This window comes from Brachyistius frenatus, unplaced genomic scaffold, assembly GCF_029030835.1.
Source record: "Brachyistius frenatus isolate BFR_SWC_R1_liver_20210118 unplaced genomic scaffold, ASM2903083v1 Contig_64, whole genome shotgun sequence".
Classification (NCBI taxonomy): domain Eukaryota; kingdom Metazoa; phylum Chordata; class Actinopteri; family Embiotocidae; genus Brachyistius; species Brachyistius frenatus.
Window position 1 is genome coordinate 1,537,363 of NW_027210663.1, and position 26,294 is coordinate 1,563,656.

The 26,294-nt window shown below is 39.2% G+C and overlaps 2 protein-coding genes across 3 annotated transcripts; both read right to left on the reverse strand.

Moving 5' to 3' along the window:
• Positions 1-776: 776 nt before the first annotated feature.
• LOC138625678 (excitatory amino acid transporter 3-like) lies at positions 777-8,764 on the reverse strand. Its single transcript, XM_069706769.1, has 12 exons — positions 8,692-8,764; positions 6,329-6,469; positions 6,095-6,187; positions 5,867-5,978; positions 5,694-5,733; positions 5,269-5,447; positions 3,623-3,730; positions 2,386-2,508; positions 2,041-2,235; positions 1,819-1,953; positions 1,314-1,421; positions 777-936 (listed from the first exon to the last, which is right to left on the reverse strand). Exons 1-12 carry the CDS (start codon positions 8,762-8,764, stop codon positions 777-779), a joined length of 1,467 nt encoding a protein of 488 aa, XP_069562870.1.
• A 1,369-nt stretch (positions 8,765-10,133) lies between these two features.
• ulk1a (unc-51 like autophagy activating kinase 1a) lies at positions 10,134-24,422 on the reverse strand. 2 transcript variants are annotated; one of them, XM_069706725.1, is made up of 27 exons: positions 23,933-24,422; positions 23,746-23,838; positions 23,624-23,665; positions 22,104-22,136; positions 21,980-22,016; positions 20,525-20,698; positions 20,340-20,413; positions 20,144-20,245; positions 19,090-19,148; positions 17,838-17,920; positions 17,699-17,749; positions 17,515-17,603; positions 17,231-17,384; positions 17,072-17,129; positions 16,631-16,720; positions 16,397-16,522; positions 16,179-16,297; positions 15,252-15,352; positions 14,901-15,022; positions 14,538-14,653; positions 13,745-13,870; positions 13,146-13,300; positions 12,837-13,012; positions 12,615-12,733; positions 11,677-11,834; positions 11,404-11,539; positions 10,134-11,278 (listed from the first exon to the last, which is right to left on the reverse strand). In XM_069706725.1, the coding sequence occupies exons 1-27, from the start codon at positions 24,020-24,022 to the stop codon at positions 11,235-11,237; spliced, it is 2,727 nt and encodes a 908-aa protein (XP_069562826.1). In that variant the 5' UTR covers positions 24,023-24,422; the 3' UTR covers positions 10,134-11,234. The 2 variants fall into 2 exon arrangements, with proteins under 2 accessions (XP_069562826.1, XP_069562825.1); XM_069706724.1 differs by having other exon boundaries at positions 14,901-15,025.
• Positions 24,423-26,294: the final 1,872 nt, after the last annotated feature.

Sequence of the window (26,294 nt, forward strand, 5' to 3'; positions counted from 1 at the left end):
ATTTCAGGGGCAGATTAAGTGTCCATTAAGGCTTCAAAAGTGGAGCTCTGTTGACTGCTTTGAAAAATGGCCACTGATAGTGAAGTATGCACATTATTGTTTGATGGTGGGCTAAAACAGGCAGAAACTGGTTCTACTTTTATCATATGTATGTGTTCTTCTCATTCTTTCCTCTTTCTACTTTTTTTTTATTGTTCATGTCTGTGTTATAGGGGCAGTATCTGGCTCTTTCTGTCAGTAATCTTGAAGTAACACACGCATGATTTGGGAATACATAAATTAAATTTAATAATGATTTTGTATTGTTTACAACATATTTTCTGAAGTTTCTTGCGATTATTGAAGCCGGTACAGAGCTGACGGGAAGTGAGAGAGAAAGAGACACAACACAGGTAAATCTATTGCGTCCATATAATTCCATTCAAATAAATAGCTACACTTACTACATATTAAATTCAAATAAATTCAGATGAATAACTACTGTAAATTACACTTATTTCATAAATTTTAATACTATTCAAATGAATACCAACACTCACTACACATTCAATTTAAATAAATTTGGATCAATAACTACTGTGCAATAGTTTTTGATCAATTCAACACAAATATATGTGAAATCTTATTAACTCTACTTTTAACAGCTATTCAAAATGTTCGGTTCAATAAGCTCACCTACATCCATTACTACGACAAACGAGTTAACACTACACATCCTCTTCATCGCTGTCGTGCTGTAATATATAAAATAGTGTCATAGAAAGGATTTCAAGATCTTAGTTGAGGTTGCGCGCCTTCAATGTGTCATTGATTTTGGGTGATGGTTCTTCTGGAGGGGTATGGAAGGAGTGGTCGTCCTGGAGGTCATCGGGGGAACAGCCGACGCCGACAGCATGTGCATGGATCATTGGCAGGTCCACTACAATCTGGTCCTCACTGTGTGACATTTTTACATGACGTTATGATTGTTTGCAATGCTCAATGGCAATGGTAGTCTTAACTGCTCCTATTAACTTTAGCCTAGTGTTATAAGAATAACAAAACAAATAATAATGACACATTGTGGAGAGCTGGGTTAACCAGCTCCATTAACTGGCTCTGTTAGTTATCCTACTGTAGTGATACAGGTCTACTACACAACACACAGATCCTAATTCAGTGCAGTCTTTCTCTATTGAGGGAATGCAAAGATTCTTAAAGCAAAAAGACTGTGAAATTAAAAAAAACAAATTCCCATTGTGACCCTTCAGGGGCTCTGAATCAGATTTACTGGGGTTAAAATGAAAAGAAAAAAAAAACATTTTGAGGTTTACCTTATAATTGCAATGTCTTGATGCATCAGTTCTTTTTTTACCAACTCGTAAACAATTGCCACGCCAAAACAGTCTCCCAAGACATTCACAGCAGTGTTAGTACGGTCTCTGAAAGACACAACAAAATATTCTGCATTGCTTTGCTCTAATTTTGACTTCTGATTTTAAATTGTACCTCCTTCCATCTTTTAAGGAGCCGGCTGAACAAACTCTTCTCAAGTTCAAACTTTGACCAGTTACATCATCAAATATAATGAACATTCTCATCTGCTTGCTTGATGTATATACAATAAAGTCCCACTCATAAAAACACGACTGCAACCAGTGATCAAAAACTCCAGATGGAACGACTCAAACAAAACTGTCTGTTACCTGCTCAGATCGGAGTAATGGAGTTTTGACTCGCTTGCGCAAACGGATCAGGTAGCAGAAAATGCTGCTCTAGCAACTTACTCGTCAGACATTTTGTAGCACTATCGGGCTCTGAAGAATAGGTTAAACTTACAGCATCCATTCGATGACCACCAGCATGGAGACTTCCTTCGCAGGTATACCAACAGCCGTCAGAACAAAAAGAGTGGTCACTGATCCTGTAGCTGGGATCCCCGTTGCTCCGATGCTGGAGACTGCTGCTGATATACTGAAAATCAAGCGCACACACTCTTTGATGAGGCAAATATAAAAACTTACCAACTTGATTTGCGAAAGAATAGGAAGATTGACTCACGCAATGGTGAACAGCTGGCTCGCGTCTAGATCAATGTAGTTGAGCTGGGCAATGAAGATTACTGCAACCACTTCGTACAAGGCCGTTCCGGTCATGCTGATGCTGGTCGCAATGGACAGCATGAAACGACTGACCCTTTTGTCGATCTTTAATTTGTTCTCGCAGCAACTGAAAGTAACTGGTAGTGCGGCGGCGCTGCCAGAGACAATGCATTCTTTATTAGTGAACTATCCACATGAAAAAAAATGTATTGATGTAAATCCACTATAAAACATTACTTGGCTTGGGAATCACTGGTCATGAACACAAAGGTTTCTGTGGTGCTATACTGCGATATCATCTTACCTGGATGAGACGAGCAGTGCAGTCACTATGGCAGCCGAAATACCTCTAAAGATAATTAAGGGGTTACGTCTGGCACACAGGAAATAGATTAAAGGCAGAACCCCGATTGAAAAGATTCCCTGCCTGAAACAAACAAATACACAATCAATACTGATTATGTCAAAAGAAAATACTGACTGACTACAAGACTTCTCCTGAAAGAAGAAATAATGCTCTTTAACATGTTAAATTAATTCAGAAGCAAGAAAGCACACCCTTGTTCAAGTCATTGCACTTTGGTGTTTTTTGCTCCTGCAGGCCTGTTTGTTCTGGCCTGACCAGTAGCTTTTGGTAGCTGTTAGCACACATTTACCATGCAATTTGTTCAACTTATAACCCTGTTTCCAAAAAAGTTGGGACACAATGGTGAGTCACTGTCCAGGCAATCGTGACCTACAGTGTTGGTCAGGTTTAAGCGGGAGAAGTAAGGGTAAGAATATCATGGCAGGTCACAGATTTCAGTGTAACACTGGCTCACCGATTTTCGGCGTTTACATATTCTAAGTTAGCAGTTCTATTTTCTGATGATCATAAAGTGAGGCTGTCTGCATAAATTTAAAAAAATGGTGTGAAACAGTAGCAAGAAAACAGACGCATGTTGTTGCTATTTGGAAGGCATTTCAGTCCGGTTTTTATTGCTATTCTAACCAGTCTAACAGTGAATCATCAAACAGAAAAAAGGCTGGCTCAGACTATACGATGTATTTGTCTTTCAAGATCATAACTTTGTCATATTAGACAATCTAAGTGCCATAGATTCTTGCGGTGTCTTTGTCGGGTATGTAGTCTGACCCGGACCTCTCATCGTTCACGTTCATGCGTGAGCTCCTTTGTTGTTGGGGAGGAGGGTCAATAAGCTGTCAGTCACAGCTACAGAGGTACTGTGTGTTATGCACTCTGTCAGCCTATTTGTTGACGTCAAGGAACATGTAGGAAATTTGAAACATTTTTCATTGGGGTGTTGTCCAGTGTCCACACAACACTTCGCTCGTACGCCTCTGTATAAATTAAGAAGTCAGTAACTTCTGGGCTATGCAAATCAGAAAGGGTAGATATGTGAGTCAATAAATTAAACTATTAAATAAAAATACAAAACAAAACATGAACCACTTGTTGCTTAGATGCTAATAGTTGCTGTTACATGTTGATCCACTGGGCCACTTTGGCAACAGTGTTAAAACAGTAAAGGTGAACATACCCAAGAAGCACCACAGATAAGAGCTTTACGAGTTTTACGGTCGATTCCCAGTCGTGGACCTCAACAACATGGCTCGCAATCATGAAAAGAATTCCAAAGGGCAAGTAGCTGAAATGAAAAAAATGAAGGGAAATATACTCAACTGTTAAGGATGAAAATTGTCTGAAAATACTGATATACAGTGGGTACGGAAAGTATTCAGACCCCTTTAAATTTTTCACTCTTTGTTTCATTGCAGCCATTTTCTAAAATCAAAAAAGTTCATTTTATTTCTCATTAATGTACTCTCAGCACCCCATCTTGACAGAAAAAAACAGAAATGTAGAAATTTGTGCAAATTTATTAAAAAAGAAAAACTGAAATATCACATGGTCATAAGTATTCAGACCCTTTGCTCAGTATTGAGTAGAAGCACCCTTTTGAGCTAGTACAGCCATGAGTCTTCTTGGGAATGATGCAACAAGCTTTTCACACCTGGATTTGGGGATCCTCTGCCATTCTTCCTTGCAGATCCTCTCCAGTTCCGTCAGGTTGGATGGTGAACGTTGGTGGACAGCCATTTTCAGGTCTCTCCAGAGATGCTCAATTGGGTTTAGGTCAGGGCTCTGGCTGAGCCAGTCAAGAATGGTCACAGAGTTGTTCTGAAGCCACTCCTTTGTTATTTTAGCTGTGTGCTTAGGGTCATTGTCTTGTTGGAAGGTGAACCTTCGGCCCAGTCTGAGGTCCAGAGCACTCTGGAAGAGGTTTTCTTCCAGGATATCGCTGTACTTGCTATGGCTTCCGTCGGGCCACTCTGCCATAAAGCCCCGACTGGTGGAGGGCTGCAGTGATAGTTGACTTTGTGGAACTTTCTCCCATCTCCCTACTGCATCTCTGGAGCTCAGCCACAGTGATCTTTGGGTTCTTCTTTACCTCTCTCACCAAGGCTCTTCTCCCACGATTGCTCAGTTTGGCTGGACGGCCAGGTCTAGGAAGAGTTCTGGTCGTCCCAAACTTCTTCCATTTAAGGATTATGGAGGCCACTGTGCTCTTAGGAACCTTGAGTGCTGCAGAAATTATTTTGTAACCTTGGCCAGATCTGTGCCTTACCACAATTCTGTCTCTGAGCTCCTTGGACAGTTCCTTCGACCTCATGATTCTCATTTGCTCTGACATGCACTGTGAGCTGTAAGGTCTTATATAGACAGGTGTGTGCCTTTCCTAATCAAGTCCAATCAGTTTAATTAAACACAGCTGGACTCCAATGAAGGAGTAGAACCATCTCAAGGAGGATCAGAAGAAATGGACAGCATGTGAGTTAAATATGAGTGTCACAGCAAAGGGTCTGAATACTTATAACCATGTGATATTTCAGTTTTTCTTTTTTAATAAATTTACACAAATTTCTACATTTCTGTTTTTTTCTGTCAAGATGGGGTGCTTAGTGTACATTAATGAGAAATAAAATCAACTTTTTTGATTTTAGCAAATGGCTGCAATGAAACAAAGAGTGAAAAATGTAAAGGGGTCTGAATACTTTCCGTACCCACTGTATTAGTCCAAATTAGTCATTTTGTAAAAAGGAAAAACTCAAATTAGATTCTGTGACTCTATTAAAAGACTGACCATTATCATAACGTTGAAAAATATGCGAAAATCATTTTTACCCCAGTATCCAGCTGACCACACATTTTATGACCTCATTGGCAGCGACAATAAGGTCAACAAGTGCTTTCCCTTTTTCTCCGTTCTTGTTGAGGATGAGGCCAACTAAAATGGATGTGAAAATCAGGCCCGGTATGTTGGTCCCTTTGACGTATTTGCCCACCATTTCCTCATCAATATGCTGTAACAAGACCACAAACACGGCTGAAATACGACTGACAACAACTTCATGCGTCAAAGTTTTTCACCACAAATTAAACTTTCACAAAATAACTTGCATACTGTAAAGACAAGGGGGAAATATTCACCGTAGAATTTTGACTTTGGTTCTTAACTTGAACCTGCACAGTCTCAGTCTTGTACTATGAGAAAAAAGTGTGTTTACTTCATAAACATGGTGCGAAAAGTGCGAAAATGAGTAGTGTACCTGAAAAAGCATACCTGCTGGAGGCAAGCCCAAACTAGGTCTGGTGGAAAAATGTTCCTTTGTAAAATAAAGACAAGTCACACTATCAGTAACCGTGTAAATATTTGTGAACTCATCAAGGACGTAATGTGAATTGTGTAAAAATTATATCTGAAAGAAGGCTTTCCTCTCACCTTATTAGATCCATCAATACAATGGCAATGGAGAAGTTCTCTTCTTCTTCTGACTCACCTGTTGCCGTTGTTAGAGTACTTCCTGGCTTGATGAGCATGGCCAGTATTATTCCTGCAACACATAATCCATGGTTGAATGTATGATGCAAGAACAGCTGTATGCTGGAGTGCATTGAATAATGTTTTTATATGAATAATTTCCTCATAAAACCAATGGATGTGTCTTACCGATAATCACAGCGATAAATGTGGAGAGGATCATGTATATTCCGGAATATACAGCAATTCTTTTGGAGGATCTACTACTTAGACCGGAAATACCTGGAAGAAAAAAACACAACATAAGCTACGACCTGCAAACTAAAGGCTGGAGAGACAGAAACATATGAGTGCAAAATTACAGTAATGCAGTGGAAAGTTAAGGTTTCACAACTAATTTCCCTGAATATACATCTGATTTACCAGTAACCACACTGGTTACAATCAGAGGAATAGTAACCGCCTGTAGCATCCACATGAGTAAGTCCCCTGGATAGCCAATGAGGGCCACGATGACTTGAGGGAGTGGACGATACTGCTTGAGAAAAATGCCAAGGGAAACACCTGTAAGACAATAAATAAGAAACTTTAGAAATCAAAATGGAGACAAATAGATTGGAATATATGTGTAATAGAGCTCGAACAAAAATAAATGTCATCTTTTCAGCACTGGCTTTGTACTTAATTATTACTGAAGTGTCAGTGTGTAAGCAGCATGTTACTGTTTTAGCTGCTGCGGAAAATGTCCATCGGCTCTTCATTCAAAAGTACAAATCATATCACGAAATTCATTCAAAGATTCAATTCAGTATGTTTTAATAACAATCCTGCGCGGTCACAAATGTTGTGTAAGAGCTTTTGAGTTCTCTGAATATTTTATCGAATCCACAATGTCACTGATTTCATTCTTAAAACTACAGGGAAGAACGGTCTAGAACCATTGAATTTACATGTGCGGATGTGGTATTTGGCGAGCATAATTACACGTTTTATTATATCAAAAAAAATTCTACATTTTCCCTTTTGCGATCAAACAGAGCAAAGAAAACAATCCTTAAAACAAAAAGAAAAATCAACAATAAAATATGTTTGGTTGAATTAGATGCCTGACCAGAATTTAGCTGTGCAGAGTTACACTGCACCACTGCCTCCATGTCATCCTGCAGTTATTCCAATGATCTGGTCGCCAGGCAACAGATTGTGGTATTTAAAAATGTTTTAAAAATCTGCTTTGTGCTATCTCAATATTCTAACATATTTAATGCCGTTTGAAGGATATTTAAAATGAATGATCAACCTACTTCTGATTTTAACCACAGAGCCTTTCTGCCAATACAATCATATTAAAGTTTCCTCCCAGTTAAAGTTTAATTTTCTGGTCAGGATTAGCCTAATTTAATCAACAACATCTTGGTCCAACCTCAGTAAACTAACGTTAACTCGTAGGTCAGTTCGTTATCACTTACCGTGGAAGACAGCACAAAGACATACAATCAGAAATTTATTTCTCTCCAATGACTTCTTCAATCTCTCCCAAATGTTATCACGGCCCCTGGGGACTGAACCGGTTTCCTCCTCAGTGTTCCCCATGAATGCTGCCTCGTTAACTGAAAATAAACAAGCCGAAATCAGCCTATACACTTATTTATCTTAATAAAACACCTTTAAACGATATTTATCAGTCAAACAAACTTTCAAAAATTATTTTTGACTTACCGGTTTGAATGAAGCGAGCGTCGGCGTGTAATTTTTGCGGTTTAATTGTTTTCTTTCAAAAGCGAACACATGTTTAACAAATTCAAGAATCACGTGACCTACGACGGTAAACAGGTCATTCAGCAGTGGAAGACATCTGATCCTTTAGGTAGGTAGGCAGGTAGGTAGGTATTTACTTTATTAATCCCCGAGGGGAAATTTTTTCGCTACAGCAGCATACAGAAGCAATAAGATAATAATAGAAATAATAGAATAAAATAATAGAATAGAATAGAATAATAGAAAAGCACTAAAATAGCAGTAAATAGCAGTAAAAAATATAAAATATAAAATGCACAGTATATACAGTACATTATATATCTATATATATTATATACAAACAAACCAAGAAACACAGTCAACATATATATATACAGTACAGTATATATCTATATATATTATATACAAACAAACCAAGAAACACTGTCAACAGTGTTATTGTACTGTGATGGATTTTGCCAGAGGTGAGTTATTGTACAGTGTTATTGCAGTGGGCAGAAATGATCTCCTGTATCTGTCCTTGTGACAGCGGAGCTGGAGGAATCTTTTAGATTACAGAAATGTAAAAATGCTCCACTACAAGTAAGAAGTCCTGCCTGGAAAATCACACACAAAAAAACAATAGGTTACATAAGTAGGCTATTAGAGGTAACAGTTCTTAGTATGAAAGTAAAAGTACCCTAGTATTTTTGTCCTTTAGTAAGATATGATTATATATCAAGTCATTATTTATTCAATACTGAAGTATCAGTGTGTAAGCATTTTACTGTTGTAGCTACTGCAGGTGGAGCTAGTTTGAACTATTTTATATCCAGTTTTATAGACAGGGTCCCCAGATAAATGTAAGGTATAGTGCAATCATGATAACAATAATAATAAATAACAGTAACTATTAGCTTTTTTTGTATAGCAACTTTCATATACACACAAAACAGATATAAATTAACATAAAAACATGTTAAAATGCAATTTACTAATAAGTAAGAATTTATAAATTAAAACTGCAAGCGGTGATATGCGGGCCCTGGCACGCTGCACGTCGGGGACCCAGCGGGTCGGGGCCGCTGGCTCCCCGATGTCCCCGATGTCCCCGAGGGTCCGCATATTCCTGCTTGCAGTTTTAATTTTTTTCTCAATCTCGTTCCTTATTCTTCTGAAAAAAAAAATTGCTTTTTTTTTGGCGGCTTTAACATCTTCAAAAACTATTGAAAGTTGGTGCCTGACGCAAGTTTCGTGAAGTTTGGAGCATCGTTTGACCTTAAACATCAACTTCCTGTGTCACGGCGAAACATCAAACGTAGCCCTGGCTATTCTATATACAAAAATGTCTTTTCTTGAATATACAGTCTAACTTTTTGAAGTATGACCTTTTTCTGAACTGACATGCATGCCTTAAGTAGAGATTGAACCCATTTACTTCTCACTGTAAGGCAACTGCTCGAACCACTGGACCACTGTGTATGTCATCCAAATTATGAAAAAAAAAAAAAGTCATACTATAGCATTAAAATGAATTAATGGGATTTTGGGGAAAAGTTTGTGGTGCCCTTTTATTTTTGTTTGAGTTTTGTTGACCTTTGGTATGACTGCATTTATTACGCAACCCCAAAATCCCAAACCAGCAAACCCTTAGGGGGACTCACCCTCATTGAACTGTGTGGATTACCTTGAGCGGGGCTCGACTCCACGTCTTCATGAGGTTGCTTACAGCTCTGAAGCGGCGTTCGTAGACCGCTGGACTCTTCAGCGCTGAAGAATGAGTCGCAGCGGGGAAAGTGTTTCACGGAGATTCTATTTCACTAAGGTTGCTATTAATGGTTCAGATTCCACCATGGCCTGTTGATGGTGATTCAACTTTTAGTGAAGTTGAAACGTTTGGAGAAATTAAAAAAGTTTTGCATACACTATGCATTACAGGAAGATATTTAATATCACTGTAGACCCCTTGAAAACATGTATATCTACACCTAACCCTCTTCCCATTACACAAAGACAAACCAAGAATTAAATACATAGGCTAGTTGAACATATTAAAACAAGTAGCCTATTTGGCTCTAGTCATACACATGATCATACATCCATATATTATTTAATAACTTTTTAAAATGATATAATGTAATAGAACCATTGGTGGAGGAAGAACTCAGATCTAGAAACTATACCTACAAATTTATTGTAGTGGAGTAAAAAGTAAATTTTCCTATGAAATAGTGGAGTGGAAGTAGCATCAAGTAAAGTATTAATACTGCTAAAGCTACATTCCACCGCTGAGTAACACGGTATCATTTTCAGCCAGAGGCCTAATTATTGTATATTTAGTTCTCAGGAAATTACTAATAGACAGAAAAGATTAAGTATTTGGAAATCAGGAGAAGGTAAAATTGTCATGACAAAAGTCAAAACTGTACTTTAAGTCTGGTAACTGAATTTGAATTAGTGTGCAAACTTAAACAGACTTCAAGAAAATCCATAGTTCTAATAATAAAAATATTTTATTTTGATCACACACCATGTAACAACTAATTCTAGCAAATCAGACAGGTGCTCTTAAAATAAAAATACAAAAGGCAACAATATCAATTCCAACAAACTAATTTGTAAAAACTCACACAATATTGAATATGTAATTTTAATAATCTGGTATCCTATCAGCCAGAAATCATGTACAAATTCATTCACAGACTGCCATTTGCATTAATGCAAATATATATCTCTAAAACCAAAATTAGCAGAGGTGAACATTTTACACTTACACACAAACAGCAGATAAACATTAGCAATGTGGCATGGTGTTATTGTCACTTCAAATACCTCATGACTGAGTAAATCCCCACCTGAGGGAGGGCATTGCTGGATCAGCTGTTGTAACCGAAGAATCTCATTAAAATGTCAAAACATACTTATTGCACTTTACGGTGTCAGTCTGTATGACTGTAAGACTGGCAGTCATAAAGCAACTGTTCTGTATGAGGTCAAAGCATACTTTCATTACTTTAAATCCAGTCCTGTGCTATGATTTAAAATGTGCAAAAACCAGGCACAATTTCGCTCGTGTAACTACAAATTGGCGATATTTGGTCATCTCATCCGAAATATTCAGACACCTGTTGGCCGGTGAACATTTACTGCTCTCATAACACACAGGATTCAAACACTGAAAACAACTAAATAATCCTTTTTTTTTTTCAAGTATAACACATTTAAAATCAGTTATTAATTCATCTGATTATTTTATGTGCAAAACACAGAAACACCCTCACACATAAGAGTCTGTAACAAAACAAAACAAATACTAAAAACAAGTTACCTGAAAGAATTATTCAAACAATCATAACACAATCTGTCTTCAAGAAAGGTGTCCAGAAATAGGGCTTCGAGTCTTTTCCATGCGTTTATGTCTGGATTAGAGACTGAGTCGTGGGATAAGAACAGATGCTCCAGTGGTCATTTCCCTTAAGAGAAATCAAAGTGCAAGTGTGATGACAGTCTAGGAGGATCCATCTACACCGAGGGGAGATGGATGAGGCAAGAAAAATGCAGTTGCTATGGATGCAGTCAGAGGTCATGGATACCATTATGTCTGTAGAGCTGAGAGGCGTCGCTCAATACACTGTTTACCTGAAAAGAAAAAAAAAAAAAAAAAAAAAAAATCCAATGATCACATGGGAAACACATTCATGTGTGATCTAATAACATTTGAAGCTACTATTTTGTGGTTTGTTTGTCATAGAGCTTCCACATACATTTATCTATGCTGTCAATGTCCTTTTGCTCCGAGAGGTTTTGGGACAGACCCTCCATCAACAGAAGGGCTTTGTGGTAGCGCTGGACTGATGGCGTGCCGTAGTGGAACATCTCGTCTAAGGCGGCAGACTGTACCTGAATGCAGTGAGAGTACGTACACGCATTTCAAGGGCTAATATATATATATAAAAAAATAAAAAATATATATATATATATGACAGAATCTGATTTGAAGTACAATCTCCACATCCCGTGCTGTGAAGGGAGCTCACCATGTGCACAGTGTGGCTGTAGATGAGCTTCTCTGCTGTGAGCCCATTGAAGTGGTCTATAAGTTTCTGTTTGTCGAGCAAGAAGGTCTGTAGGCGATTGCTGAGGGAGCGACAGTATGTTACACAGTTCTTGTATAGTTCATTCAGCTTCCTGATCACTGAAAAAAAAGAGAGAATACAACAAGCATTTAATTATTATTGAATATAAATTCCAACACATTGCTGCAAGTTTGTTTCTGTTTGTTCAACCGGTGTTTGATAAATTGCCTGTACTGTCTGTCTTATTGATGGATTTGTTGCACCTATGGTTAACGAGCATGGTCTCAACCCAGTTCTATTGTTTGCAGTGTCCTCTACGCTTATGACAGAGATCACAGGGGCAGGAGAGATGAGAGAGACGCAGGAATCACCACTCAGGAACAGGTTTTAAAGGGCAGCCACTAATATATTGTGTATGCCTAGTAACTGCTCCAAGATTAAGAAGGGTACGATCAGCGAGGTCCTTTTAGTTGCACAAGAAATGTTCACAATCCAAAAGCTTGCGCTGTCGCCTTTTTTAAACCCATGTGTCCTCACCAATCAGTGGTCTGCAGTGTTTTCACATCACTTTTTAGTATCAGCTCAGCTCATTTGGAAGCTCAACAGAGGTGATACTAAAAAAAGAGTACCAGGTATCAGATACTAGCCACAACTTTTGCCCAATGGAAACCAAAAAAAGATGAGGAGAGTCGAGTTGAGCGATAACATGCGGTTGAAAAGACGTTTATGTTTCTGTGGCAGCTTCTGTTTGACAACCATAGAGCAAATTCAATTGTCCAACTACAACACCCAACACAACTCTTGTTCTTCCTGAAGGACATAAAACTAGGAACATTTAACATTCAAATCTACACAAGGTGAATGCTTGATATTTAAAAAGCAGAGCTCCCTGGTCTTACCTTGTTTGACTGTAGCAGATGGAAGGAGTTGACCTTGTTTGATATTGTCTTTAGCAGTGTGCAGTGCTGATGACAGAGACTCTTCTGCCTTCATGTACAAAACTAACTGCTCTGCATAGCTAGAATATCACAGAAGACACAAAAGTCATATTAATGAAGATTTGTGAACGAAGGCAGCTACTGTACATGTTGAGAAAACGTAAATACCTTCATGCCTCTCACCTCCATTCTCTGCTCAGAAGGCTGATCTGATCTGTCACAAAGCTCTGCTCCAGGAAGGAAACATCAGCACTGCTGATGGCATCCAACCCTGGCTCCTTAGAAGAAGCCAATTCCATGACACAGTGCACAAAAGCCAAGGTGAAACGCAAGTCACTAAGAGAATCATTGTGCGCCTGCTGTGAACAGAAAAACATAAAATAGTGTGAATACCGAAACTATTTCATGTTCATCTACACATGTACATTATTCTTGTACCTTCAAAACAACCTGAATGATTCACCACAGAGTAGCATCAGTATTTGACTATACCTCCATCAGTGTGTCTTCGGGGAGCTCTGGCGGGTGGAAAATGGGATTGCTGTGTGGAAGGGCATCCATGGCTTCAGTCTCACTGTTTCTACAGCTTCCTCTTTGCAGAAGTCGACTGTTGAGTAGCCAGGCTGAGTTCATGTAGCTGGGGGAGCCTGCATTAAAGAGGAAGGGGAGTAACTGATGACATGTTTAAGGTTCACAGTAATCATAATTTTTTTATTTTTATTTTTTTTTTTTTTAAACAAATATAAACCTTGAACAAGTACAACCATGAAATGGCCTGCACTGGTATTATAGCAGGCTGAAACGTTATTCTTACAAAATCTGTTCTTTTTTATCTGATGGGATTTGAGTTGTTTACCTTAAATTTAACCTGGTTACCAACTTATGAACAACTTATCACTCTGTACTTGTATTTGCTTTTGAGTTTGAAGTTAGAGAATTGCACCTTTTTTCATTTGTGTAAGTGGTCTAAACAAACTTGAAACCGGTAAAAGCAGTACTCTATAAAAATCCATCTTCACTGAATCACTCAAATGTATTCAATTGAGCGACTTCCCACAAACGTCCTACAGCAGGGTTGTTAGAACACCTACCTGAGAAGGTCTTCAATAATAAAGTATCAGGAGGAGTATTTCCATTGGAGGGAGAACCCATGGTGAAGACTGTAGGGGGTGGGCTGTCTGAGTACTGAACAACTCTGTGACAACCAGGAGGTGGAGCTATTGGCACAAATGAAAAGAGCTCAGGCCAAGTGACTAAGGTACACTTAGAACATGCAGTTCAGTTCAGTAAATGCCATCATCATGATCATTGCCTGCCACTGAATGGGAGGATGAACCTTCATCTATCAGACTCCTCTCCAGTGGAACCAGCTCCCACTTTGGGTGCAGCAGGCAGATAACCTCTATGTTTAAGATCAGGCTTCCTTTTTGCCCAGCATGAGTCTGGGTCTGTTGGAGGTTTTTGCTCCGAAAAGGGAGATTTTTTTTCCAAATGCTTGCTCATGTGGGAATTGTAATGTGTTAACCTTACTTTGTAAAGAGCAGTAAGATCACTTATACTGTGACTTGGTGCTATATAAATAAATTAAATTGAAATGTAGAAGATATCTAAAAATAGGCACTTTGTAGCAATACGTCACATCACCCTACAATGTGTAATGATTATATTTTTTCATAGAGGCTTCGCTTGGCGTGACTTTACGGTCGTGTTTCTACAAATTGGCCCATAACTGCAGATATCATGTCTGGAAACTATATCTGGCTATGAAACATCTTTTCAAATCTGTCACAGCAACAACAGCTCCATCAATACTGATAAACAAAATCAAATAGTGTCAGTAGAAATCCTTTGATCAGTCCTACTTGTTGTACTTTGCACTCGTACCTGTTATATCCATACTTTTCTCACAGTTGAGGCTCTCGTCACCTCCTTCTTCAAAAAGTTGAGCTCCGAAGGCCGCCTTCAGGAGCATGTCAGAGAGCCTGTCTGTGCTGAGTAATCTGCACATTCAGTGAAGCAACAGACACCACGGTGACCATTAAATAATGAAACACAGGGCATATCTGTTTTACTGTGACATCTCAAAGTGAGACACGGCAGGTTTTCATATTAATTAAAATTACATGTGGTTTATTATTAGCACATGAATTCCCTTGCCTTTTAATAAAAACATTTTTTTAAATAATATTATCTTATAACAATAATTGGTATATTTATAATTATACAATAGCATTATACTGATCTGACCTTCTGTAAGGACCCTTTTTATTGGCTGCTTTTCGGCTGATGTTGGTCTGGGAAGCAGGAGATGGGTCAAAGGAGAGCAGGTTTGGGACTGCCCTGATCCGGTTTAACATTCTTGGTTTAACCTGCTGTTGAAAAGGAAATGAAAATCCTGAAACCTCTTCTACTATGTGAACCGCCTACATATTTTCTGTTATAATTCCTTCATGTTATAATTATGCTGAAAGGTGAAGAAAAATCACACGAGTTTGTGTACTGTGTGCGTTGTGAAACAAGGTAAAATATCACTAAAATAATGGCATGACAGTGTGTAGATGACAAGATATTCAGTTCTGGATGTATATTGAAGCTGACCTTGGAGCTGGAGGTGGCCTGTATGTCAGGAGAGCCAGTGAGCAGTCCAGTCCTCATGCTGCGTGGGAGATTCTGCTCTGAGGTCTTCGGGGTCATTCCCACTAGAGAGCAGATTGTTACACAAAGTAAAATAGTACATATTGTGTATGAAGTTATCCTTTATTTTTTATTTATTTTTTTGTTTTGCTCTCCACTAACACAGAATGAAACAAGCTCAGGCATGTACTCTGGGTGTTGTCAGAAGTAAAAGTAGATGAGTCAGAGGGCAAAGTGGGCACAGAAAACAAATCAAACACGTCATCACAGAACAAGTCCTGGAATTCACTAATCATGACTTAATATTTGTGTTGTATGTCTGTGTCTGATTTTTGTTGTTAACAAAGTGCTTTTAGCTGCGAAACTGTGACAGAGAGATGCTGTAAAGGGCTGTGCTTGACAAAAGTATCTTTCAAACATGAAAGTTTGGTGTGTCCATCTATGAATAAAAGGGATCTTTTTTTTTTTTTTTTACCTTCTTATAATGATGGTAATCTGACCAATAGTCTCTCCATGTATTTTTAATGTTTATCCTCATCAGCTGAACTTCCCCAAAACAAACAACTTTATAAAGCATGTGCGCAAATAGGAAATAAAAGACAATCTCAACGTCCTCTCATTTAGGCTGCAGATTTCACTGTCAAATAACGTAGCATAGCATAACTGTCTTTTCTCTTTCTGCTCCCACTTGCACACCAGGTGCCACATACTACATGTGCTGTCATGTCTGAATTAAGCATTGAGCAGCATGAACTTAAAAGTCATGTGTGTCAGAATGACACAAAGCTGTCACTTTTACAGCTTGATGAAAACGGCAAACTTAAATATTCCATGTCTGAAAACTCTCATTAGCAATACATTATTAATATAAAAGTAAATTGAGATGGCTACCTAGTGGGGAGGATGGTTGTGGTCGGCCTCCACCAGTTGCCAGCTTTGGGGAGTTAAGGGCAGAGCCTGGACCCAGACCTCGATATTCACTGCTGCTGCCAGCACAGCACAAAGCGACCCTAAATGACACAAGACACAGTTATACAAAGGAAGAAGAGAACGGATTACGGAAAGACACTGAGGTGGGGTGGGTGCAGAGATAAGACGGCTGGACATGCCTGGTGGAGCCATGCAGGCCGACAGACTGCAGGTTCTGTTCCATACGCTGGTAGTTTTGGATCTGAGATGGGACAGGAATGGGCACCGAGCGGCTGCATTTGCGGCCAACAGATCCAACAGGCTTGCTGCGTGGTTACAAAAGGAAACCAAGGAATTAGACACAAAAGGTTTTATATATTGCACATCATCTCAAACAATTTCTCTTATTGTAAACCTGCCTGGCTCTGTCTTACCTAACAGGCATGGAGGGAGGGTGTAGCTGAGGAGAGGGTGGAGGTGTCCTTCCTGTGGCTCCAGTATCTCTCTCGGCCATTATTGAGCTCCTAATGGAACAGCTTTGTTAACTCTTTCTGCACAAATTAACATTTCTAAACATTATTTAACTTTTAAACAAATCCATTCTGCAGACTTTCTACAGCCACCAGATCTTAGGAAGCTTCTTTGTAAAATGATGACTGTCTCTGAGTTTTTAGATATATCTCTAAAGATTTCTGCTCCTCAACAGTTTGTGTCAAAGAAACTAAAACATTGTACACTTCCTCCATAAAGTAAATCTGTGACAAATATCAGGTAGAATTTCATATTAGTCCACATAAGAAAATGACATCTTAATAATTGTGGCCTGATACTGATTAACTGACAGATATTGTGCATCTGAAGCAGGGACTACTCACCCACTGTATATCAGGCAACTTTCAATGGGTGAAGCTTCCACATCACATGAGTACTCACCTACAAAGCAGCAAAACAGACAGTCAGACTTCTTGTGCTGATGTGAAGAAAAACCTGAACAGTGAAAAAAATATGGACAGAGAAATGTTCAGATGTCTTACTAGGAAACTGGGCAGGCACCATGATGTAATCTGTGTAAGATGGGGTGTTTCTATTGTCGTCATTGGCCATTTCTTTCATCAGGAAGTCGGGGGCGTCCTGTGCAGGGGACTCCGGCCCCTTCGGCTGGAGGTGGTGCATCGCTCCATCGGAATGCTGAGAGAGTGAAAGACTAAATTTAACTATGAGAAATTACAGGGGAACAAATACACTTTGAGGATTTCTTTTACATTTCACATCTTTTGCCAAATGATATCTGTACAGTTCAGTTCACTAGAGAACGTACTTGAGGCGAGGCCAGCTGGGATGTGGAGGAGCTGCTGGAGGAGCTGCCTGAGCCAGAGTTGGGGTCGGAAAGCAGGGCAGCTGGTGAGCCTGTCAAAAAACATAAAAACAGGTGTTAGGACCTCAATGGCAGCAACTTCATTGACACTAAGCTGTACTGTCACACACAATAAAACAGCAAATACATTTCTTGGTGGATGAGCTTGTCTCCAGGAAAGGATGGTGGAAGAACTCATCTGCAAATGTAAAGGTTTAGATGTAAGAACAATGTTTTAAAATGAAATTATGAAAAGGGTTTATGAATATTAAAAGGCAGAGGCTTACCAAAGCTGATCCGTTCCTGGTGGTTTCTCTGCAGCAGCCCCAGCAGCAGGTTTCTTAGATTACTAGAAGTCTCCTTTGGGATGCTGAGTGGAAAAAAAGATACACTTTGATGATTTAGAATTTTAATCAAAGAAAAAACTGTTTAAAGTTTGATTACTGGCTCATCTGAAGAATTTTGTACATGTAATAAATCCATGCTTAGGAGAAAAGAGTTGGAAGGCATAATATCTGCGTGCAGCTATAAACAGGGTGTCATATCTGTAATTGATAGAGAATGCTAATATTTGTAACTTGCTGCTTCAGTGTGTTCACTTCCTTTGTATTTAGTTGCTGACAAACGTGCTGTTAAAATATTTAGGTCACTCACATTTCACGAGCACAAAGCGAGCTGTAAAATATTGAGTTTTTTTAATCTAATTTCTGGCTTCAGTACAAAAACCTCCTGCACCATGACACTGAGAGTCAGTCAGTCTGTGTGTGTGTGTGTGTGTTTTCGTCTGTGTGGAGCTATGTGGGTCGTGTGGAAAGTGATAGCCGTACAGGCCACTAGCTGGCACCTTGGAGCAGGTTATATATAGAATGAGAGGAAAACAACATGCTAAGCCTGCTAACACACACAAGCAGGGTCTATCTTATCATCCGGCTTTTGTGACATGGCTGTGAGCCAGCTGGCAAAGTACACCGTGAGAACAGCGGGCAAACAATCCATAAATCCCTTCTGAACGCTTTCCAGGTTTCAAGTTTTTAATATCAAAGATTCGATAATTCAAAATGACTATTAACAGTAAAGAGAACTGATTGTTAGGACATTTGTGATTATTGACAACAAGACAGTGACAAAATCGTATTTAGAGATTTTGCATGTTGCATTTTATGTTTCTGGGATTAAAAATCTATAGTGAATGTCTGATGGAGTGTTCGAGAGGATCCGTACGTCAGGTGTCTGTATCGGTTTCTTCCACATTAGGACTATTTTTAGTGTTGGTATGGGAATTATTTACCGACTGCTAATTTGATATATATCTGTGCGCTCATGTGTGTTTTGTAAAGCATCCAAACGCACAACAAATATCTTTCACGCACACGTAAAGATTAACGTCAGCCGTTCGTCAGACCACACCTAGGGTGGAGATGACAGATTTCCCAGTAATGCCTGTTTACACCCCCACTCCTGTCACCTTTCTCTGTGTATTGGATGAGTGTATAGTATACAGTGGAATGTGTGTGTTGAGGGGTGAGGGGGTACACTAACCTGGGTAACAGGGTCCCGTTGCTTTCATAGAAGAAACGGAGTGCCTGTGGTGTGCTGGCCTACACACACACACACACACACACACACACACACACACACACACACACACACACACACACACACACACACACACACACACACACACACACACACACACACACACACACACACACACACACACACACACACACAACTTATAAACAAACATTAAAAAATATATTTTTGGCCTACATCATAACAAATTTAGAAGCATAGTCGTGCAAACATGCATATAAGCCCAAAATAAACAGTATGTGGGAGTGTGGTATTCCCATTAAAGGCAAAGAGGAATGTTTGCCAGGTAAGGCAGCTAAATAAACATCACCCTCACCGTCAGCTAACCTCACTGACCCCTCCCTGGATTTATCTGAACTCAGTGACCTGTCTGGCAGAAGTAGCAGACAATCATCCTTCTCATTCTCAGAGACGACAACGCATTCAAGGAAACTGCTACATTAATAACCTCAATAAAAACAAAAGCGCAACAACAGAATGCTTCTTTTTCTGAGAAGGGGATTCAGAACTGAAGACTGGGCAAAGAAAGAGGTAAATCATTGGCATGTTCCAAAATTCAAGTCATTGCTGAAGCAGCGTACAAATGACAGCTTCATCTGAGCAGCCACGTGAACAGCAGAAAGTAATAGCTCGGATTGTGAAACACTATTTACTCATGGTCATATTCATAGAATATAGTTCATAGAAGTGGCTCACAGCCATTTCCGCTTCCCCCCCCCCGTCTGTAAACAAGGCTCACTCCTAACAAGTAGTCAAGCTGTTCTTCCATTTTCCAACAAACAACACTGGAGATGAGGAAGAGTATCACCCAGCAGGCAGCTTGTTTTTGTGGCTGTGTTGTGAATCATGTGGTTCTGCTGTGTTATGAAAGGGACTTATCATGTTCACTTATGAAATAATTATTTATCCCTTTCTAAGAACTAAAGCAGAATCATTTGTAAACAGCGATGGCAGGGTTTTTGTATCGGCATGTTCATGTGATCTTTGAGGTGCCACTCACGTGAAAAGGTGCTTTTCCAGTCAGACACTGATACACGATAGTACCTATGCTCCACAGATCAGCCTTGGCATCATAGTTCTGGGACATGATGACCTCTGGAGCCTGTGACCAGACAAACACAGCTTACAACTTAGTGGCACAGTGACATTACTCTGTGCTGGCACAGGACACCAGAGTAAGAGACCTTAATACTTACCATGTACATGGGAGAGCCACACAGCGTGGCTGCCATTGTGTTTGTCTGGAGATGACGTGCAAACCCAAAGTCAGCTGGAGGAGGTTGAAATAAGGTCGGGGAAATACAGTGGAGTTTGTTTGAGTGTTCATTTTCACATCTTGTACAATCAATTCTTCTAATACGCTGCTGGTTGAAGTCGTTACCTATCTTAATGCTGCTGCTGACGGAACTGGACCTGCGCCCCTCTGGATGGCAGAGTAAAATGTTCTGAGGTTTGAGGTCTCTGTGGAGGATGTCTTTGCTCTGCAGGACCTTCATGGCCTGAGCAATCTGCTGCAGGAACACACGGATGGTGTCCTCACTGAGCGTGCCCTTAGCTGTCGGTCAGGGGGATGGAATATATTGGATGATACAGGAAAAAGACAGCATGATAGCATATAGAACATTTACTATATTGCATTATTGTAAAGATACATGAGGAGCTTATTCAAGTGAGATTTGAATGGAAAACACTAGCATGTACAGGAATGCTGCAGGGTTACCAACAGATATCTGAAAAATACCTGGAAACCGAATGATAATTAATCTAATTGTTGTCATGACGATTAAGTTTGTAGCAAGTTGTAGCCCTGGATTCTTCTTAAAATGTTCAACTGACTTTGTTTGTTCTCAGTCTCATCAGACCTTCATATGATGTAAGGTGAAAATGCACAACTCTAATCGCATCAGCGTCACACTTCTAGGAGGACAATTTTGTTTATGAGGCTTCGTTTGGAAATTAAAGTCAAGGCTGCCTGACACGCTACCACCCCCCTCCGCCGATCCCCCCTCTCCCAGTACATCCAGTATTTCTAGCAGCCGTGTTTTTCCATTGGAGGACAGGGGATAAGAGAGTGACAGATGGGTGAGGTCATGTGGGTGCTCTGTGAACATTGTGACTGAATGTTGTGCTGCAAATAGCTGTACATGCCTTCTTTGCAGGGACAGAATGGGCAACAATATGATATAAGAAACGGTAGCTGGAATTAGACCGACTTAAATACACACATCGACACTATCAAGGTACAAGTAGCCTGAGGAAAATCAATTGCATGCCCTCAGACCATGTCATCATATTCTAAATTGTGGTGTGAAACTTGGGGAAATATTCTCGAGTTTAAAAAAAAAAAAAAATTATTCTGAAAAAGTAAATGTAGTGAGACCAAAAGATGCACAGAAAACCTACTGTATAAAAAATAAAAACTGGGATTTTTTTTTTTTTTAGCCCCTCATTTTGTGCTAATTTCTGCACAATTTGTAGGAAAATCATAGAAAAGGAACCTCCGGCTGAAGAGGTTTAATTTGATCTGGGTTAAGTACTTAGTGATAGTTTACCCACTGCTGGAACTTCAAACCTGACTTTTATGGTGGTACTGCTTTGCTAAAACCCTATTATTCCTTCAAAACACTGAAAAAGCTCAGCTTAGAAGCCACACTGACCCACCAAGCTGCTTAAAACCTGTTTACAAGCAACCAACTGTGACACAGACCCTCTCATGCAACACTCAGTACTAGTGTGATATAAATGTCCCCATTTTTGCTTTGACCACAAGTGAAATAGAAAAACTTTAATTTAGTGTGATGTGAGCTATAAGTCTTGTCTTATGCAGCAAACTCACAGTGAAGATAATCTGCCAGGTCGCCTCCATTACAATACTGAAAAGACAAGTAAGACTGGTCTCAGCAGAAGCTTCATTACCACATAAAAACAGAGCAGTAATTACCATTTCTAAAACAACTCACCTCCATGACAAGGTACACACATCCCCCAATTTCCTGGTGAGAAAACAAACAAGCAAACAAAAACAAGCTAATTATCTGCAACTTAACTCAGATTTTTTTTATACGGCACCTTTCACACAAGCATGCAGGCCAAAGTGCGTAACATTAAAACAACAAACAAAATAAAAGCAAAAATAAACAATACATCAATTAATTTAAAAAGATCAAATAAAACGCAGGACCAAAATTACAACAACAAAACAATGTGTTAAAATTTCAATAATAAAAATAAAATAAAAAAACAAGGATCAATTTAAAAGCCAGATTAGAGAGTTTTTAGTTTCCCTTAGAAACTTATTTGATGGTTTAGTGAATAAATGGATAAATATTTGGTAAATACAGAACATTTTATTAATGTAAAGAGATGGGGAATTAAACAAACAATCCATCAGTGCCGTAGCAGCTTTGCTCCAGGTTACACAACAAGTGACACCAGCTCACTTCTCAGGCTGAGTTGACTGTTTTTTGGACGGTCACCAGCAGCTTCTAGAAATTCTGGGGGGCCAACTCGATGACAACTAACTCAGGGGGTTGAAACTGTATCCAGTCAAGGCCCCTGTCCAGCTCTGGGGGCCCTTAAATCCTCCAGGACCCCTTCCAAATTCAGCACCCCACGTCACTGCCTTTGAAAAAAAAGTCCCAGAGCAGCAGTGAGTTGATATGGGGTGAGAGGGTAAAAAGTTAAGGGTGTCAGTCCCACCTGACTTGAATAGAAACTAACGAGTGGGGACGCAAGTTGCCACCAAGTTACAGCTTCTGACACAGAAGTGAAACATGATCACATAAACACCAAAACACCTTCTGGGTATTATGGTGTAATTAGTATTGCTACATCAGATAGCAGCTTCCAGATGCCAGTAAAATTAACACATTGATGTCCACAGAAAGCTTCTGCAGCCTGACCTGGATTCCCTGTGTGTAACTGGGAGTCATTAGCCATGCATGCCGCTGTGTTTCAACTGTGAGATGATACTCAGACTCTGTCTTCTAAGCTATTGTTTGACCAGCTGCACCCTGCCATCTGTCAGAAATAGAGAGATCAGCTCACCCCTGGCTGTGTGTCTGGCGGGTGTCAGGAAGGTGAGAAGAGGAAAGCACACAGACACTCAGGCAAACTCACATCACACCAAATGGTTAATGTCCTGTGCTGTGTGTGACCTGTTAGGCTAAAAGACATTTGGGGGTTTGGCGTTAACCCCAAACAGGAAATCCAAAGTTTTGACTAATACATCAGATTCTAAAACTAGTCATGATTCAGTCAGTCAGTCATGATGAAGGACTTCTAATAAAGGTTCCAGCTCCAGATCATTGAGGGCCGTCACCCTCATGAAAAACTACAACATCCGAGATCCAGATTTGTACCGTTTCAGCAACTGATGTTTGGCAGCATGTCAACATTTGTATCATCTGGCTGCAAAGTCCATAGTAAAGCATGCCTGTGTATTTTGCTGAGAGCGTGTCAAAAGATAAACCATCCTCACCTGATAGTCAAATAGTCGAACGATATTTTCATGTTTGAGCTCCTAAAAGAGGTGAGAAAATGAATTTTGTTAGCCACGTACAGAGACTGATACAGATTGTACTACAGTATTAAATTATATACCTTTAATATTTTGATTTCTTTCCCAAGCAAAGACTGTGATTTGGCAAAGTTTTTCTTGTTAATACACTTCACAGCCACCTCCCAGTCACGTCTCTTGAAAAGAAAAATGCAGGATATAAATGCAGCAGCCTCACAAATATCAACAAAGACCAGACAGATCCAAATTAATCTCAAATATAAAATGTACCTCTTTGTGTCTGCCTTTGAACACAACTGCAAAGGCACCGTGACCAATCAGGTCCTTCCTGCTGAACTCAAACTTCCCAACAGACTCCATGGATATCAAAAACAAACGTCCAGCTGGTTTAACAGGTTGAATTTCCAATGGAAGCAGACGGACACAGCGTGGACATTTCTCTCGTGCCGGTAAATCCGCATTTCAATGATGAAAAGCACCGATTTCACACGTGACAAGCGTTTTAATCGCAGAAAATATCCATGACAGCATTAGGAGGATCGCGTCAAAACAACAATAAAAAAAATAAAAAAGTTAAAACAACGTGCGCCGCAATACACAACAGTATGTAAACAAAATATTGGCGGTCCGCTGTGCTTATTTAACTATTCAAACCAGTTCCAGTCGCTTTTCTAGACGTTAAAAACTCCCATTAGTGCTGTTAAACGCAGTTTGTATTTAGGCTCTGAGCTCAGATATTATTGTATTCCTCACCTTTCTAACCATCCGCAGGAGTTATTCATGTCGCATGGAGAGCATGCGCAAAAAGGCAGGCCGAAGGTTGATGGTGGCGCCTTCAGGGACAGCTCGTAAACGCGTAATTCAGTGTCTTTGTTGGATTTACTGTATTTAAAAAAAAAAAAAAATGCTGTGTCAAGAAGATCCCATTTCAAAAAATGGTGTTGAGGTGGTTGGTGTTTTTACTTCAAAATAACATAGATAGTTTTCTATACCAAACATTTTAACAATATATTTAATCAAATTCCATTTTTGTCTCCACCACTTTAAATGTGAAATACTTTAAATGATGAGTGATGGTTAATTTCTTTAAAAAATTAAAAGTCCATCATCACCACACATTCAAAGAAAGTGTTGGTCCCCTAAGAATTTGTGTGGGCCATTTAGGCCTCATGCTCCATACAATCACACAATGTATTTCAATAATTTATGTTCAGGGATCTGCTGACTCATAATCCATCAATGCCTAAACATCACAGAAACTTGTGGTATTATATACACATTCCTCTTTTGTTGTCAGTTTAAAGGGTAAATTAAAAATTCTGTCTTACACCAGTAGCCACATGCCCAAATGTACAATTAAATAAGTTTTGCGCATTGTAACCATTCTGCTTTTTCATACCATTAAGAAATCGCTTTCTAATGGGCTTTCAATGTGAGTGATGGGGGACAAAATAAAGTTATCATGTGTAAAAACTCCAGAAGTTTATCTGAAATTAAGGTTAGACTTCAGCAGTCTGTAAATAAACAAATCAATAGGGTATCTTCAGTAAAGTAGTCATTTTAGTCAAGAATTTTGTGTTTATCCAGTGTTTTTTTGTTGCGCTTCAGTGGAGGGACAGTCACACAAAGTAGTATTTTGTTATAATAAGACTTTAACTGTGGATGATTAATGGAAAGAAAATAAGATTTTATCATCTTATTTGCATGTGGCTCCGGAATTTTTGTTTTGTTTTACATTCCGCATCTAATTTACGACTCCCCTGTGTTCTTATCTTGTGACCTACACCCGAACTCAGTATTACCATATGAAAGCAGATACAAAGGGAATGGGGGTGACTGTCAATTGTTTGTTACACTGTAGAAAAGCTGCCCTGCGGAGGAGTGACGTTGAGCAATGCTGGGCATCCTTCTTTGAGTGTGCATGTATTTGCTCCTTCTTGCAAGAATAAATGTCCGATATGTTTGATTTTGAATCCAGCGTCCGAGTAATTTTTCTAACAATGATACCCATTTGTTTTGTTTAATTAGGACAGTTGAAGCCTCATATTTCCTTTAGATAAATCACTTACATTGGGAGCACATCAGTAAAGGATCTTTTAAAAGCCAGCATGAAGAGGAGGAATGATTACAGCAAGCACAACCATTGTTTTAAGACAGACTTAAAAAAAATAAAAAAAATAAAAATTGCAACATCCATTAACACTTTTAAGAATTCATTGATGGTTAGCTTTCACCGCTTGGTTTTTGTGTAATGCAGGATATCAGTCAATCTGACAGAAACTTTTGGGTGTTTTATGGTATGTTATTCATCCTGGCCAAAAAGGGATTCATAATGTAGTAAATCATAATCACACACAAACAAGTAACTAACCGCCTATACATTGCACTGGTCTGCCAACCAAAATGAGAACATGATGGTAAAAATCACGTAATAAAGAAAACAACGATTTCTTGTCATAGTTTTTAATAAAGATAATTGGAATCACAAACCATAGTACCGTAGGACAACAATTATACAGGCCATATACAAGCTGAGGAATACTGAAATATTCCACTTTAAATCTGACATGAAAAGTGAGTGCAGAGTGACTTACAGTAAATCCTGTTTTAAGAAACTTCGTGTTGGTACAGT

Bases quoted from the DNA above. Each gene is read 5' to 3' on its own strand.
- LOC138625678 (XM_069706769.1), bottom strand. From the start codon at position 8,764: ATGCGGACCCTCGGGGACATCGGGGACATCGGGGAGCCAGCGGCCCCG. The intron at 6,188-6,328 runs GTAAATCAGATG...TTTTTCTTCCAG, and splicing joins TGTAACCAGTGTGGTTACTG to GTATTTCCGGTCTAAGTAGT. The intron at 2,509-3,622 runs GTATGTTCACCT...TGTTTGTTTCAG, and splicing joins TTATCTGTGGTGCTTCTTGG to GCAGGGAATCTTTTCAATCG.
- ulk1a (XM_069706724.1), bottom strand. From the start codon at position 24,022: ATGGAGTCTGTTGGGAAGTTTGAGTTCAGCAGGAAGGACCTGATTGGT. The intron at 17,130-17,230 runs GTAAGACATCTG...GCTGCTTTGTAG, and splicing joins GGTGCCTGCCCAGTTTCCTA to GTGAGTACTCATGTGATGTG. The intron at 13,013-13,145 runs GTATAGTCAAAT...TTCTGTTCACAG, and splicing joins CCGAAGACACACTGATGGAG to CAGGCGCACAATGATTCTCT.